We start from the raw sequence: 13,673 nt of genomic DNA on the forward strand, positions 1-13,673 counted from the left end.
TTCCACTGTGTGGGTATCTCACCTCAGATTCCCAATAATTAGGTTGTCCATCAAGAACCTCAGCAATTTTCAAATGGTCTGTGGTGTGGAAAATTTAGGAATTGTATATACAGTAGTTACATCACAAAACTTTTAGTTGTAATTGTTTAAAATGCCCTGTGTGATTTACATTAAATCACTTTATCTTGCAGTTCTGGAGTTTATGTGGCAATTCATTGACACCAAAGCGTGGTGTTTTTGGTAAGACTGGTGATCTCCAAACTATATTGTGCCTCGCCTGTGCAAGAGATGAAGTAACGTATTCTGGTGCACTTAATGGAGATATATATGTATGGAAAGGAATCAACCTTATCCGAACCATACAAGGAGCTCATGCTGTAAGTATCATTTTCATATGAAAATTGATTGACCAGTGAAATACCGGTAAATTAAGATTTTGTGTGACATACACAGATTTCTAAATGGATTGCATTTTGGTTAACAAATGCAGGGGACTTTATCAGATATTGAGTGTCACAGTTTAACTTCTAGCAGACCCTTTCATAAGTTTCTGGCTGAAAATACCAGAAAATGCAGAAATTAGGACAAGTTTGCAGCCTTTCCTCATCTTGCAGATTAATGTTTATGGCTTATTTATCTGGGATGGCTGAAGGCTAAGTGCACTGGTGTTCAGGAAGGAATCTTCAGCTGTGTCTGTATGACTTGTGTGCTACTCCCGGGATGTTATTGTTTCACTCTCGGTAGGGGAAAGGCAAGACTGATGGATTTGTGTGCAAATTGAGGAGCACAGCTCATATTCACAGCTCCCAATGAGAGAGTTATTCCATATAATTTTCAAACACCTGTGTGCAATTTATGGAAGCATAGTGTGGTGACATTTCATTGATGGGTTGTATTTTATATCCTGGTTTTCCTTCCAAACGGCAGAGTAGCTTGCATATGGCTGTTATGTAGTATTTCATACAGACACTGCACAGGGCCCTCTTCAGTATTTGAACCTTAGCATATGTCTTTTCTGCAAAAAGAAGAGAGGAAGGTGTTCCTTTTCACCATTCTTCATTCCACATAACCCTTAAGTAGGTTCAGAACAATGGGAAGAGGAACACCACTTCATGAAATCCATTAAAAATTTTACAAGGTGCCAAACAGTCTTAAAAACATAGGCCAACATTCAGTGTTTCACAAGCAAACTTCTCACCACTGCAGCCAATTTAAAAGTAATGCCATTGCATCATCCTAAAACTACCAACAAAATGAAAGCTGGAATAAGTGGGCTTTAAAAACTTGAATTTATGTCTGTGTTGTATGTGTACACACACACACACACACACACACACACACACAGAACGTCCAAAATCCAAGCAGTTGTGGGAAAGATAACATTGTAAGCATTCACTGCCAAACCTGTGGTGGAAATATAAATATATATATTGAACCACTGTTGTAGCATGCATTAAACTTATATACTCTATACTGCTCTATGGTCTTCAAGGGCAGCTCTGTTTTAGAGCAGTAATGTAACCTGAAATAAATGCAAAAGTATTGAGTGACCTTCCCAAGCTATAGAATAGTGTATTGTATATCAACATATGAAATTTTCTTTTGGATTTAGAATTTTAAAAATGGATCCATTTCAGGAACTGGATATAAAACAGGAAACAAGTAAACAATAACGATCTTGGTCTTGCATGGTTACACTTGGTAGGACTTTTATATGAGGAATGTATATACTACACCTCCTTAGTGGGTGAATAATTTATTTCAGTATTCTTTAACAGAGGTGAATACTCAAGTTGTGTGGATTGAAGCCAAAGCTGAGGTCAGATAACAGGCACCCTGTATAAAACATCACCATGTTGCTTGGGCAAGTTTTAATTAAATATAAGTGGAAACAATATAGCAAACTTAAATGAGTGCTTTAACCCTCTTGTGAGCCAACACAGAACATCCACTGTTTTGCTGTCTCTCTTTACAAGTGTAAACCAGAATGGAACTCATGGACTTCCAATGAAACTGAATGTTGGGAGATTCAGGACAAATAAATAAAAGTACTTCTTCATGCAGCGCATAGTTACACTATGGAACTATCTCCCACAGGAGGCAGTGATGGCTAGCAACCTAGAAGGCTTTAAAAGAGGATTTGATACATTCATCAAGGAGAGGGCTATCACTGACTAATAGCCATGATTGCAATCCTCTGCCTCCACATCAATGCTTCTTAATACCAGTTGCTGAAAACCAAAGGAGGGGAAAGGGTTGGTTTCTCACATGTATTTGGTTGGCCACTGTGAGAACAGGATGTTGGACTACATGGGCCATTGGCTTGATCCAACAGGGTCTTCTTATACTTACTATGTTCCTAAAGGACATTCTCAATCCAGATAGGAGGATGACATGGGGAAGAGAGCAGACTGCCTGATCTCCCTGTGATGGTGATTATGTTTCTGGACTTGGTTTCAGACTCCTTAAAAGGGACGCTACAGAGGGCCTTTTTTGGCAACAACTCTTAAGGGCAGCATTTTCACAGAGCTAGAGTGGTGAGAAAGGCTCAGGCTTGGGTACTCACAGAAGTTTGGACTCATATGCATAACATTTAAACTTCTATTGTATTTTTTCACTGAGTTTGCATGTAGTTGTGTTAGTGGATCTGTGATTAGCTTCTTTCCAGTCATGGTGATTAAAGGGAATAAAATCATTTGAGGTGCATTGCCTCGATATGAATTTAATCTAATTAAAGAAGAAAATAACCTGATCATGAAGGTCATGTGTCACAATATTGGATCAGTCAGACACCAGCATTTGGAAGGTGCAAACAACAATTTGTATAATCGTTCAGCTACATGGTTACACAGCAATTAAGTGAAACTGTCAAATATATTTTGGAGTTGTGTGGTCTAGTTGCATTCACAAGCAGGCTTTCTTAGAAAAGCAGATCAGAGTTTTATGTAGTTGTTCTTTTCAAATTCTGATTATTATTTTTTAAAGACAAGAGTCTGTTATTTGTATAAACACACAGTGTATTCTAAAGGAAAACACAGGGGGGGAAATTGTCCCATGTGATTGTTTTTAAAAAATCATCATTAATGCAAGTTGTGTACATACTTAAATATGCTCTTTACTCCTCTTTAGGCAGGAATTTTCAGCATGAATGCCTGTGAAGAAGGCTTTGCTACTGGTGGCAGGGATGGCTGTGTTCGACTATGGGATTTAAATTTTAAACCAATTACTGTGATTGATCTCAGGGAAACAGACCAGGGATATAAAGGTAAAACAAAACAAAACAAACAGTATTTTAATTACATTATCAAAGGAATACCTTTTTCATTGCCTGTTGTCCTTCATATCCCTACTCATAATTGAGGAGTCATAGCCCTACTCCAGAACTGCAACACTGGTGTGGATTTTCTGAGTATTATGGATGTTGTATGACATGTGAGCAGGGGCCTATAATAATGGATGTCTGTGTATGGAGTGCAATGTTACAACTTCTCTTTGCACAGTAGTGGCACTGTGTGGTGAGAAGACCCATGCATTTAGTGGTTTTGCAGGATAGGTTTCGGTCAATGTGTTCCCAAAGGAATGCTCGCCTAACAAATGATTTCCAGGGAACTCATTGTGTTCAGTAAGCAGGACCTGCATGTACTGATTTTTTGGCTGCTACAAATAGCATGTGTCAGAAAGAGGAAGAGACAGCAAAAAACAGGTGAAGAAAGATATTCTTAATTATTGTGCATGCTTACTTGAAATAAGTTCTACTGAATTCAACTGAGCTTACTCCCATATGACTGTCCATGGGATCATAAGCTTCTCCCAGCTCATACATGATCTCCATAAAAGAAAAAGGAGCAGAAGCTTCCACAGCACACTCCCATCAGTCAATGTGGTCCTAAATGGTTGTGGTAGAATCGGAAAGAAACTTGCATACTCCAGCATGAGCAACCTTGAAGCTTCTTCTGAAATAAACAACAAATGGTTTATTTGTAAGGATTGTGACAACAGCTGAGGATAGGATTGACTGATGAAGGAGGGTTGATGCAGTTATAGTTTCTCCTCTATTCCCTTTTAACAAAGTGCAAGGCGCAGATAAAGTTAAATTCAGTTGGACTTAACTTATGAGCAAAGTAGTGCTAGCCAAAACATTACTGCAGGCCTCTAATTTTTATTTATTGTAATGTAAAAATAAAATTTGTCATTTGGGGTAAAAGGGGGGCTTGCCTCAATGTGTACTATGTGATTTAATTAACTTTCTTCCATTTTTTCAGGAACAATATTCAGGAATATTTTATGATTTCACAGTAATTTTTTTTTGTAAACATATGTATAATAAAAGCTGCATATTTACTTTCCACAGGTCTGTCTGTGAGAAGTGTTTGTTGGCGTGGAGATCATATACTAGTTGGAACACAAGACAGTGAAATCTTTGAGATTGTGGTGCATGAACGCAATAAGCCTTTTCTTATTATGCAAGGGCACTGTGAAGGGGAGCTTTGGGCCCTGGCAGTTCATCCTACAAAACCTTTGGCTATGACGGGAAGTGATGATCGATCAGTCAGGTTAGTTCCCATGGCTTCTCAAAAGACACATGAGCATCTACAGTAAAGCATACTTTGAATTTTAAAATACAAAACCATTTTTTTGCATTTGTGATAAGTTATAATCTGCTGCTTTGGTATAAAATATGCACCTTTAAGTTTTAGATATCACATTTAAGTAAATGATTCTCACATGTATTTTATTCATCAAAGTATTTACATATGATCCTCACAAAACTTCAGGACTGAGTGCAGAAAGATAAAAAGCTTTTAAAATCAGTACAGAAAAATAAGTAAAATGACTGGCCACTTAAGAAAATTTTAGACAACTGCATAGCCCTGTCATTAAATTATGGAAACAATTGTGCTAAAGCCCCAGGGGTGCCAGTGTGACCTTAGTAATGTTACTGTATTTTAAATCTTAAAATAGCAGTGAGACTGACCTTGGCAATATAATAAAACAGTTGACTGTGTGCTAGATGAAAATGGTTCTGCAGCCTGATAAAATAGTTAGATGGCACCTTGCTATACAGCCAACCATATTAGGTTCTGAATGCTCTGTGACACTCAGAAATGTTTTGGGCATGTGTGAATTGGATCTGGGCCTCAATCCAGTCTTGGAGTACAGGGTGCTAATGAATATAAGTCATATGCTTTTTGGGGGGAGGGGTATTTTTTAAAAAGATGAGACAACCCACTACATTTTTTTCTGCATGTATGATAATTGTATTTTGTTTACCCTGAATACTTTCTTGCAGAATATGGAGCCTTATAGATCATGCATTGATTGCACGGTGCAATATGGAAGAGCCAATTCGTTGTGCAGCTGTTAGCACTGATGGAATTCATCTTGCACTTGGAATGAAAGATGGTTCCTTCACAGTACTTCGAGTTAGGTAGGTTATGCATTGAAGACATTTAAACAAAGATAAACTTTGCCATTAAGTCGCTTTTACAATGAATTGTAAAATTCTGCCACCGGCTAGCATTGCATCAGTGCCAGATAAATTTTCCCATGTGGACTTATTTGTAATGCATTTGTTTGTGAATGCACGTGTGCCCCTGTGGATCATAAGGCTGGCACTTTTGAAGATATCTGATTATTGTGGTGTTGTTCAATAACTTGAAGAAATGTGTGCAAACAATATTTTAATGCAAGCCCATAGGCCTTCTGCTGTAATCTGAGTCCTCAGATGGGTAAATGTAAATAGAGGCTTCCTTATTAATGTGTAGATGTCTGTTATATATTGCACTGCTAAGTAGATATTCCATTTGCAAGGCTTTTCTTCACTTGATGGGAGTAAAGCTGGATTTCTTTGTACACAGACAATGACTAAACTATATATTTTTCTTTTTCTGTGTTACAGAGATATGACAGAGGTTGTTCATATTAAAGATAGGAAAGAAGCTATTCATGAATTAAAATACTCACCAGATGGAAATTTCCTTGCAGTTGGCTCTAATGACAGTTCTGTTGATATTTATGGTGTTGTTCAGCGGTACAAAAAGGTTGGAGAGTGTATTGGATCAACAAGTTTCATCACTCATATGGATTGGTCATTGGACAGCAAACACTTGCAGACCAATGATGGCAGTGGAAAAAGGCTTTTTTACAGGATGCCTGGTGAGATAATCTACTACTATTACAATTATTCAAGAAAATAGGTAGTGAGTTCTGTGCTTAGGTTGCCTAATGCTATTATAACATAGCACATTCCTGGTAAAGTAGTTGTAGTGACTGCAGCTAGTCATTTCTCTCCAAACAATTTTAATCAGTGGGCAGAGGAATCTTAGACTGCTTGCAGAAGATAACTGATTTTGACCTGTTCTTTCCTCCTACTGCACTTCCATAAGACATATCACTCTAGAGAGGCTTTTATGGGGGCAGGGGTATGATGGGCTGCAGGGAAGGGAGGGGGGAGAATTGGTTGCACAAGCAGCCTTCTCCTTGTGCAATATTGAATACAATCCAGTTAATATGATAATTGCCCGTATAAATCGAGTGAATGATTAAACAAGTATCTTTCTATATCTAGGTGGAAAAGAAGTGATGAATAAGGATGAGTTAAAAGGTGTCCAGTGGGCTTCATGGACTTCAGTTGCAGGCCTTGAAGTTAATGGAATATGGCCTAAATATTCAGAGATCAATGATATCAATTCTGTAGATGCAAATTTTATGGGCCAAGTTCTAGTTACAGCTGATGACTATGGAATAGTAAAATTGTTTCGGTATCCTTGTTTAAGAAAAGGTAATTATCTAGTGTGTGCTTGGAATGTAAATAACAGAATACCCAGGATGGAAAGTTCTCATAAGTTAGAACCTGGCTTTTTAAATGAAAAAAAAACCTTTAAAAATAATAGTGGAATTTTTTTCTTATCCAAATGACTGTTAGCATTTGTGACCCTTGTTTATGTTTCAGATAAGAGATTTTGGGGTCAATGAGATGCTGCACTCAGATAAGCCCCCAAAGTCCAGATGTCACATTCTGTTTTCCACATAGTAAAAGGGTATGGTGGAAGTGGGTGGGGGGGCGGGGGGGTGGGGTGTTACAGTCAAATATCCTTGACTGGCTGAAAAGGGTTTCATATACAGAATAGCATTGGTTGATATAGGTAGCTTGTTGCTCTCGTTTAACAAAGTAGCACAGTTGTAACTGACTGGGCTGGCATGTCAGATATTCTGCAATATACTCAGTGGGATATTACAAACCTTGAGCAGACTTTTACTTGTGCAATGAGGTTTTCCTACCTCCTCCACCCCAGTCATTTGCCTGGAAAACCTGAAAATTAAGGTGCCCCTCATGGACAGTATTTGATGGAATGAAACTGCAGAGGAACCGTTAGCAGAAATTGGGACTCACCTCTGGCATAACCAAAAGCATATATTTCCTTGGGCAAGGCACAACTGGTTATAAGCCATGGTGTAAAACAACTCTTTAAATTGATACATGATTTTTTCTTAATAGGGGCAAAATTTAAGAAATACCTTGGTCATTCAGCACACGTGACAAATGTCAGATGGTCACATGATTATCAGTGGGTTATTTCTATTGGTGGAGCAGACCATTCTGTTTTCCAGTGGAAATTTGTTCCTGAAAGGAAGCTGAAGGATGCTCTTCACATAGCACCACAAGGTGAGTGATACATCATTTGGTATGAGTTGGAAAATAATTTAAAATATTGTTAGTGATATGTGTTTTGCAGTGATGGTTGGGACTTCTGCTTCATGATCTGGATGACTGTAAATACAGTGGTGCCCCGCAAGACGAATGCCTCGCTAAACGAAAAACCCGCAAGACGAAAGGGTTTTCCGATTTTTAGCGGCTTCGCAAGACGAATTTCCCTATGGGCTTGCTTCGCAAGACGAAAGCCCACAAGGAAATCTCCGGGGACAAGCTGCGAATGTCTGCCCCGGGCAAGGGGCGCTCTGCTTAAGAGCGCCCCTTGCGCGGGGCAGCAGGCTGCTATCCGCAGCTTGGAGAGCCCTGGGGGGAAGTCCTGCAGGGCTCCCCAAGCTGCGAATGTCTGCCCCTCGCGAGGGGCGCTCTGCTTAAGAGCGCCCCTCGCGCGGGGCAGCAGGCTGCTATCCGCAGCTTGGAGAGCCCTGCGGGGAAGTCCTGCAGGGCTCCCCAAGCTGCGGTTGTCTGCCCCGCGCGAGGGGCGCTTTACTTAAGAGCGCCCCTCGTGCGGGGCAGCAGGCTGCTATCCGCAGCTTGGAGAGCCCTGCGGGGAAGTCCTGCAGGGCTCCCCAAGCTGCGAAAGTCTGCCCCGCGCGAGGGGCGCTCTGAAGCAGAGCGCCCCTCGTGCGGGGCAGCAGGCTGCTATCCGCAGCTTGGAGAGCCCTGCGGGGAAGTCCTGCAGGGCTCCCCAAGCTGCGAAAGTCTGCCCCGCGCAAGGGGCGCTCTGAAGCAGAGCGCCCCTCCCGCCGGGCAGCAGGCTGCTATCCTCAGCCTAGGCAGCCCTGGGGAACTCTTCTGAAGGCTGGCGGCGGGAGAAGGGCTTTTCTTCCCCCCGCCAGCCTTCAGAAGGCTGTTCTGAAGGCTGGCGGTGGGGAGAAAAGTCCTTCTCCCCCCGCCAGCCTTCAGAAGAGGTCCGGGGACAGACTACCTTCAAAGGTAGCCACACGTAGAGCGCATTGCAGTAATCCAAGCGGGAGATAACCAGAGCATGCACCACTCTGGCGAGACAGTCCGCAGGCAGATAGGGTCTCAGCCTACGTACCAGATGGAGCTGGTAAACAGCTGCCCTGGACACAGATTTGACCTGTGCCTCCATGGACAGCTGTGAGTCCAAAATGACTCCCAGGCTGCACACCTGGTCCTTCAGGGGCACAGTTACCCCATTCAGGACCAGGGAATCCTCCACACCTGCCCGCCTCCTGTCCCCCAAAAACAGTACTTCTGTCTTGTCAGGATTCAACCTCAATCTGTTAGCCGCCATCCATCCTCCAACCGCCTCCAGACACTCACACAGGACCTTCACCGCCCTCACTGGTTCTGATTTAAAAGAGAGGTAGAGCTGGGTATCATCCGCATACTGATGAACACCCAGCCCAAACCTCCTGATGATCTCTCCCAGCGGCTGCATGTAAATGTTGAAAAGCATGGGGGAGAGGACAGAACCCTGAGGCACCTACTCATTTATTTATTTATTTATTTCTCTATCTATCAAAGAAAGCCTCGTTGACTCTAATAGTGAAGAATCTGATTCTGATCAATCTGATGTTCCAGAGCTGGACTCTGAAATTGAACAAGAGACACAAATCACATACCGTCGACAGGTATTATCTTATATTATAAACGTAAATATGCTAATGTACCCTGCTGCAACAAACCCTGTGTATATCTGGATTATAGAATGTTGACACCACAAAACTCACAGACTGTATTAGAACTGATCAGAACAGTTATCGTAGCTGATGGCCTGGAATCATAAGCTCCCAAAAGCAGATGAGGGCCGAATGCCGAAATAAACCAGATCTGGCCTAGGAGCCAAAAATCTCCCCCACCCCTGATGTACAGGGAGGAGAGCTCTGGCAAGGGTACAGTGAGAAGAGTTGGCAAGGGTTTAGAAAGGGCCTGGTGGGTTGGTAAGTTAAGCAAGCAGAGAAGCCAGCTTCTGGTATGTTAAAAAATTGTACTTCATCTTATAATTTAAACTTTGTAAGGTGTTTTACAGAATTTAATATGAAAACAGCAATAAACAAATAATGATATTAGAAAACAACAGCGGCACCCTATGGCTTCCTGTTTCACCAGGTGTTATTATAATTGCTCTAATCAGTTGCAACCAGCATTGGCAGTTGTTGCTCCACTCATATTTCATGCAGTATACTGGTTCCCTGTTATGTTTAGGTTTGCTGAGACATGACTGTATGTCCAGTCGCTGGAGTGGAATTGCTTCAGCAGAGCTGTGGGTCATCTTAATGCTGTCCAATATTACCAATGGGTTTTACGAACTCTCTCATTTAAACCTCTGGAGCTAGTAGAAAGATTGTCCAAATACTCTGATTTGGTCAGTGTACTTTTACTATGATAGTAACAGAAAAAGCAAAGTTTCAGTTCTAATATTGCAACCATGTGGCATATGCAGTTCATGTAGGAAGCTCAGAAAATTATCTATCGACCTCTATTCCTCAGAGAGATTTGCTTTTCAGATATGCACAATTACAGAGAACTTTATATTCTCTGCTAAGGTTTACAAAGAAGATCTACCTCAGCTTAAAGAGCAATGCAAAGAAAAACGAAAAACTGCAGCTTCAAAAAGAAGAGAACGGGCTCCAATCAATAGTATAAGATTACACTTTGTTCATGGGTTTGTAAATTTATCTTTTTGCCTAAAAGCACGCAAATCAGATTATTTTGTTTATTTTATTACCACAGTGCTGAGGGGAAAGTATGACTCCTTCCCTCAAACTCCATTTTTTCTGATTTAAATCTCCTCCTTCCCCAAAAAAGTACTATTTGCTTGCAGGTGAAAACATAGAAAAACCATACTGGGAAAATGTATTATACCTGATTTGCTCTGAGGGTAAATAGCAGGGTTTTTTTGGAGGGGATATAACTAGGGGAAAAGATGCAGGGTAGAACACTTTAAACCTTTCTCTTCCAGCACCATGGGGTCATTTCAAATCCTACCCATCCGCAGTAATATTTATCCTTAAAAAACAAAAACCTGTGCACAAGAAAAATTCAATTGCAGCTTTCAGAATATCATAACTAAAGAATTTGCTAGATTTATGAAAGTTTTGTTTGTCTAATGCTTGGAATCAATGAATCACTAGGACACATTAAGGATTCTTCTAGTAAATGGTTAATTTCTGTGGGTTAAGGAAGCGTTAACTGGACATTCTTCTAGTAAATGGTTAATTTGGAGTAAATAGTTCTATGAGAAATGGGAGAAAGAAGCAGAACACACCCTTGAAGTTCAGTTGGCCTTCATTAGGCACTGAGCCTTTAGTGGCAGCCTGGCCCTGTGGTACCCCCTACCAGTATAGATTTGGCAGGAATTGCCCCTGCCTCCTTTCAGATATCTTATGAAAACTGTGTTGCTCATAAAGGCCTTCACAACATCAATTTCTTTTTACAACCAACCTGTATCTACTGGTGTTTTTTAAAAATTATGTTTTATTGATATTTATGAACTGCTTTTATTACATTTTGTATGTTTTAAGCTTTTTTAATATAATTTATGAAAATGCAGATTATAACTATTAAATATTTAATTAAATAAATAAATATGCATTTTAAAGGGCCAGCTACATAATACTCTTAGTTTATCCTCCAGAAACAGAGAAAAACATTGAAATATATTTTTAACCATACAAGTTATTTTCAAATTTCTTTATGCCTCCTACAATCATCACTTGAAGGGAGAAATTGTTGATGTAACCTTGCCTGATTTACCGTTCTCCCATACTAGAGATATTTTCATTCTTTTGGAGTACTTTTGATGGAACTATCAAAATCATTTTGCAGTATGTAACTATAAAAACTAAAATATTTAGTTGATTGTACTGTGTCATGATGCCTAAATGTCTAACTGTTTTATTAGTTACAGAGGCTATGACTGTCGCAGTAATTTATTTTACACTCAGATTGGAGAAATTGTGTACCATGTTGCAGCAGTGGGTGTAGTATACAATCGGCAGCAGAACACACAACGTTTTTATTTGGGTCATGATGATGATATTCTGTGTCTTGCTATTCATCCCTTAAAGGACTATGTGGCAACAGGCCAGGTAGGATTCATGTTTAGGAGAACTAGAAATCCTGTGTTGTTTTAGTGAGCTTATAAATTTATATTTCATAAATCTCTGGAATATGCCTCTGTGAAAAGCATGTGAAAGCAGTACAGTTGTAGAAGACAGGTTTCAGCTTGGTTACTTGAGTAAAAACAAGTAGGCATAGATTTATTCAACTATGAAAGAGCTTATGCTGGAAGTGTGAAACTAAGTCTTGTGGCACTTTAAAGACTAACAAAAAAATATTTCATTTTTGCTGCAAGAGACTAACATGGCTACTTTCCCTCTGCAAAATCTTTATACCTGCATCATGCACTACTGCATACTTCTCCCTGCAGGAGTTTTCCTGTTTTCTTCTATATAGAGGAATGCTGTATTCCTCTTTTGGGAGATTTCTCATTACATGACTTACATTAAAGTATGCTAAAGCAGCTGCGTGTACATTAGTGCCCTCGTGTGGACACTGGAACTACTGAGGTATAGAATAGCTAGTGTTTATAGAATATCTGAAATAGGAGCATTCATATTTGTAGCTATAGTATAGAATGTGCTTGATGAAGATACTGATAAAATGTGACATTTTGCAAAAGATGAAAGGGTGCTCTTTTAGTAGCCCTGCATATTTCTGTTTCTTTATACACATAGCTAACATTCAGAATAAGAACATAGTCTGAGACCTTTGAACCATAATTTTATTTCTTGTACCCAAATTAGTGTTATAACCATGTGAAAGAAACATGAAATGGATGTTATGGACAAATAAGCATTATACCTCTTGGAGTTTTTTTAGTTGGTTAGTTTTCTTTCTGCATAATGTGTTCAATCTCTTTTGTTTAAGGTTGGTCGTGATTGCTCAATCCATATTTGGGATACAGAGACAATCAAACCACTGTCTGTGTTAAAGGGCTATCATCAATATGGTGTTTGTGCTGTTGACTTTTCAGGTATTTATGATTGATCATCTTTTGACTGGGAAACGATAGTTGTTGGAAATGTGACACAGCCTTTTAGGTCCTAAGAATAGATCACTATTACATTGCTATAAGAATAACTGCAATCTTTTGCTCTTAGCTTTGAGGAGATTAGCCTCATTTTCAGGCTTTCCTCTCATTATGCTGTAGAAAATCTGACTTAGGCTTGAAGAAAAATGATTGTGGTAAAAGTCACTAATAAAGGTGCCCTGTGTCCTTCAAGGTCGGGTTAGGGGTCATATTACATAAATTTGTGGCCAGCACTGGAATGTCCCTGTCTTTGGTACTCATTTGCCTAATTCTAGGAGAGTACAGTCCGTTCAGAACTAGTTGACTCGATACAGATCAAAGGCCTATATATATGTTTTAATATATATTTTAATAGTGTCCAGTGATTGCTAGTCAGTATGTAGAAAGCCTAGAAAGCAGGGAATGGAGAATCAAACGTCCAATTTTGGAGGGACTCTGGGAAAGTGGTAATGAGTGATATTCCTAATGAACATGAAAAAGACATGAAAATAATAAATATGGGCATACAGAGTATACCCTAATCAACATAGCTGCTGCTTAGATACAAAAATGAGTGAGAAAGAGGATTTGAACATGAAGGAGATTTCCATAGACATTAACACCAATTGATAAACATCTTGCTGATTACAGAATTATGATTATGCCCATCATTCTTACTATAATTTTCTTTTATAGCGGATGGCAAACGGTTAGCTTCCGTTGGAATAGATGACAATCACACTATTGTTCTTTGGGACTGGAGAAAAGGAGAGAAGCTTTCATCAGTCAAGTAAGAGTTTAGCTTAATTATGGAAACTAATCAAGGCATAAGTGGCCAGGATGAAAAGTACAAGTACTCTTGAGGAGGTTTGAATGACCTTCTCCTATACACAGTGCGAAAGTGAGGTTGTGTCTTCT

At 39.8% G+C, this 13,673-nt stretch overlaps 1 protein-coding gene and 1 long non-coding RNA gene across 14 annotated transcripts in view; one reads left to right on the plus strand and one right to left on the minus strand.

The window, feature by feature from the left end:
* Positions 1-13,673, minus strand: part of LOC128408255 (uncharacterized) — a 213,737-nt gene that overhangs the window by 70,988 nt on the left and 129,076 nt on the right. The gene's annotated exons all lie outside the window — the stretch shown is intronic.
* EML5 (EMAP like 5) overlaps positions 1-13,673 on the plus strand; it is an 84,246-nt gene that overhangs the window by 29,342 nt on the left and 41,231 nt on the right. For all 13 annotated transcript variants that reach the window (XR_008328985.1, XR_008328984.1, XM_053377451.1 and 10 more), the window contains 12 exons: positions 192-377; positions 3,130-3,265; positions 4,352-4,553; positions 5,291-5,428; positions 5,900-6,156; positions 6,569-6,781; positions 7,499-7,666; positions 9,206-9,312; positions 10,228-10,346; positions 11,586-11,772; positions 12,614-12,719; positions 13,452-13,545. Coding sequence is in view for 11 of the 13 variants with exons in the window: in XM_053377451.1 (XP_053233426.1) it covers positions 192-377; positions 3,130-3,265; positions 4,352-4,553; positions 5,291-5,428; positions 5,900-6,156; positions 6,569-6,781; positions 7,499-7,666; positions 9,206-9,312; positions 10,228-10,346; positions 11,586-11,772; positions 12,614-12,719; positions 13,452-13,545 (1,913 nt within the window). In the remaining 2 variants the exon portion in view is untranslated. The remainder of the gene's footprint in view (positions 1-191; positions 378-3,129; positions 3,266-4,351; positions 4,554-5,290; positions 5,429-5,899; positions 6,157-6,568; positions 6,782-7,498; positions 7,667-9,205; positions 9,313-10,227; positions 10,347-11,585; positions 11,773-12,613; positions 12,720-13,451; positions 13,546-13,673) is intronic.

This window comes from Podarcis raffonei, chromosome 1 (genome assembly GCF_027172205.1).
Source record: "Podarcis raffonei isolate rPodRaf1 chromosome 1, rPodRaf1.pri, whole genome shotgun sequence".
Classification (NCBI taxonomy): domain Eukaryota; kingdom Metazoa; phylum Chordata; class Lepidosauria; order Squamata; family Lacertidae; genus Podarcis; species Podarcis raffonei.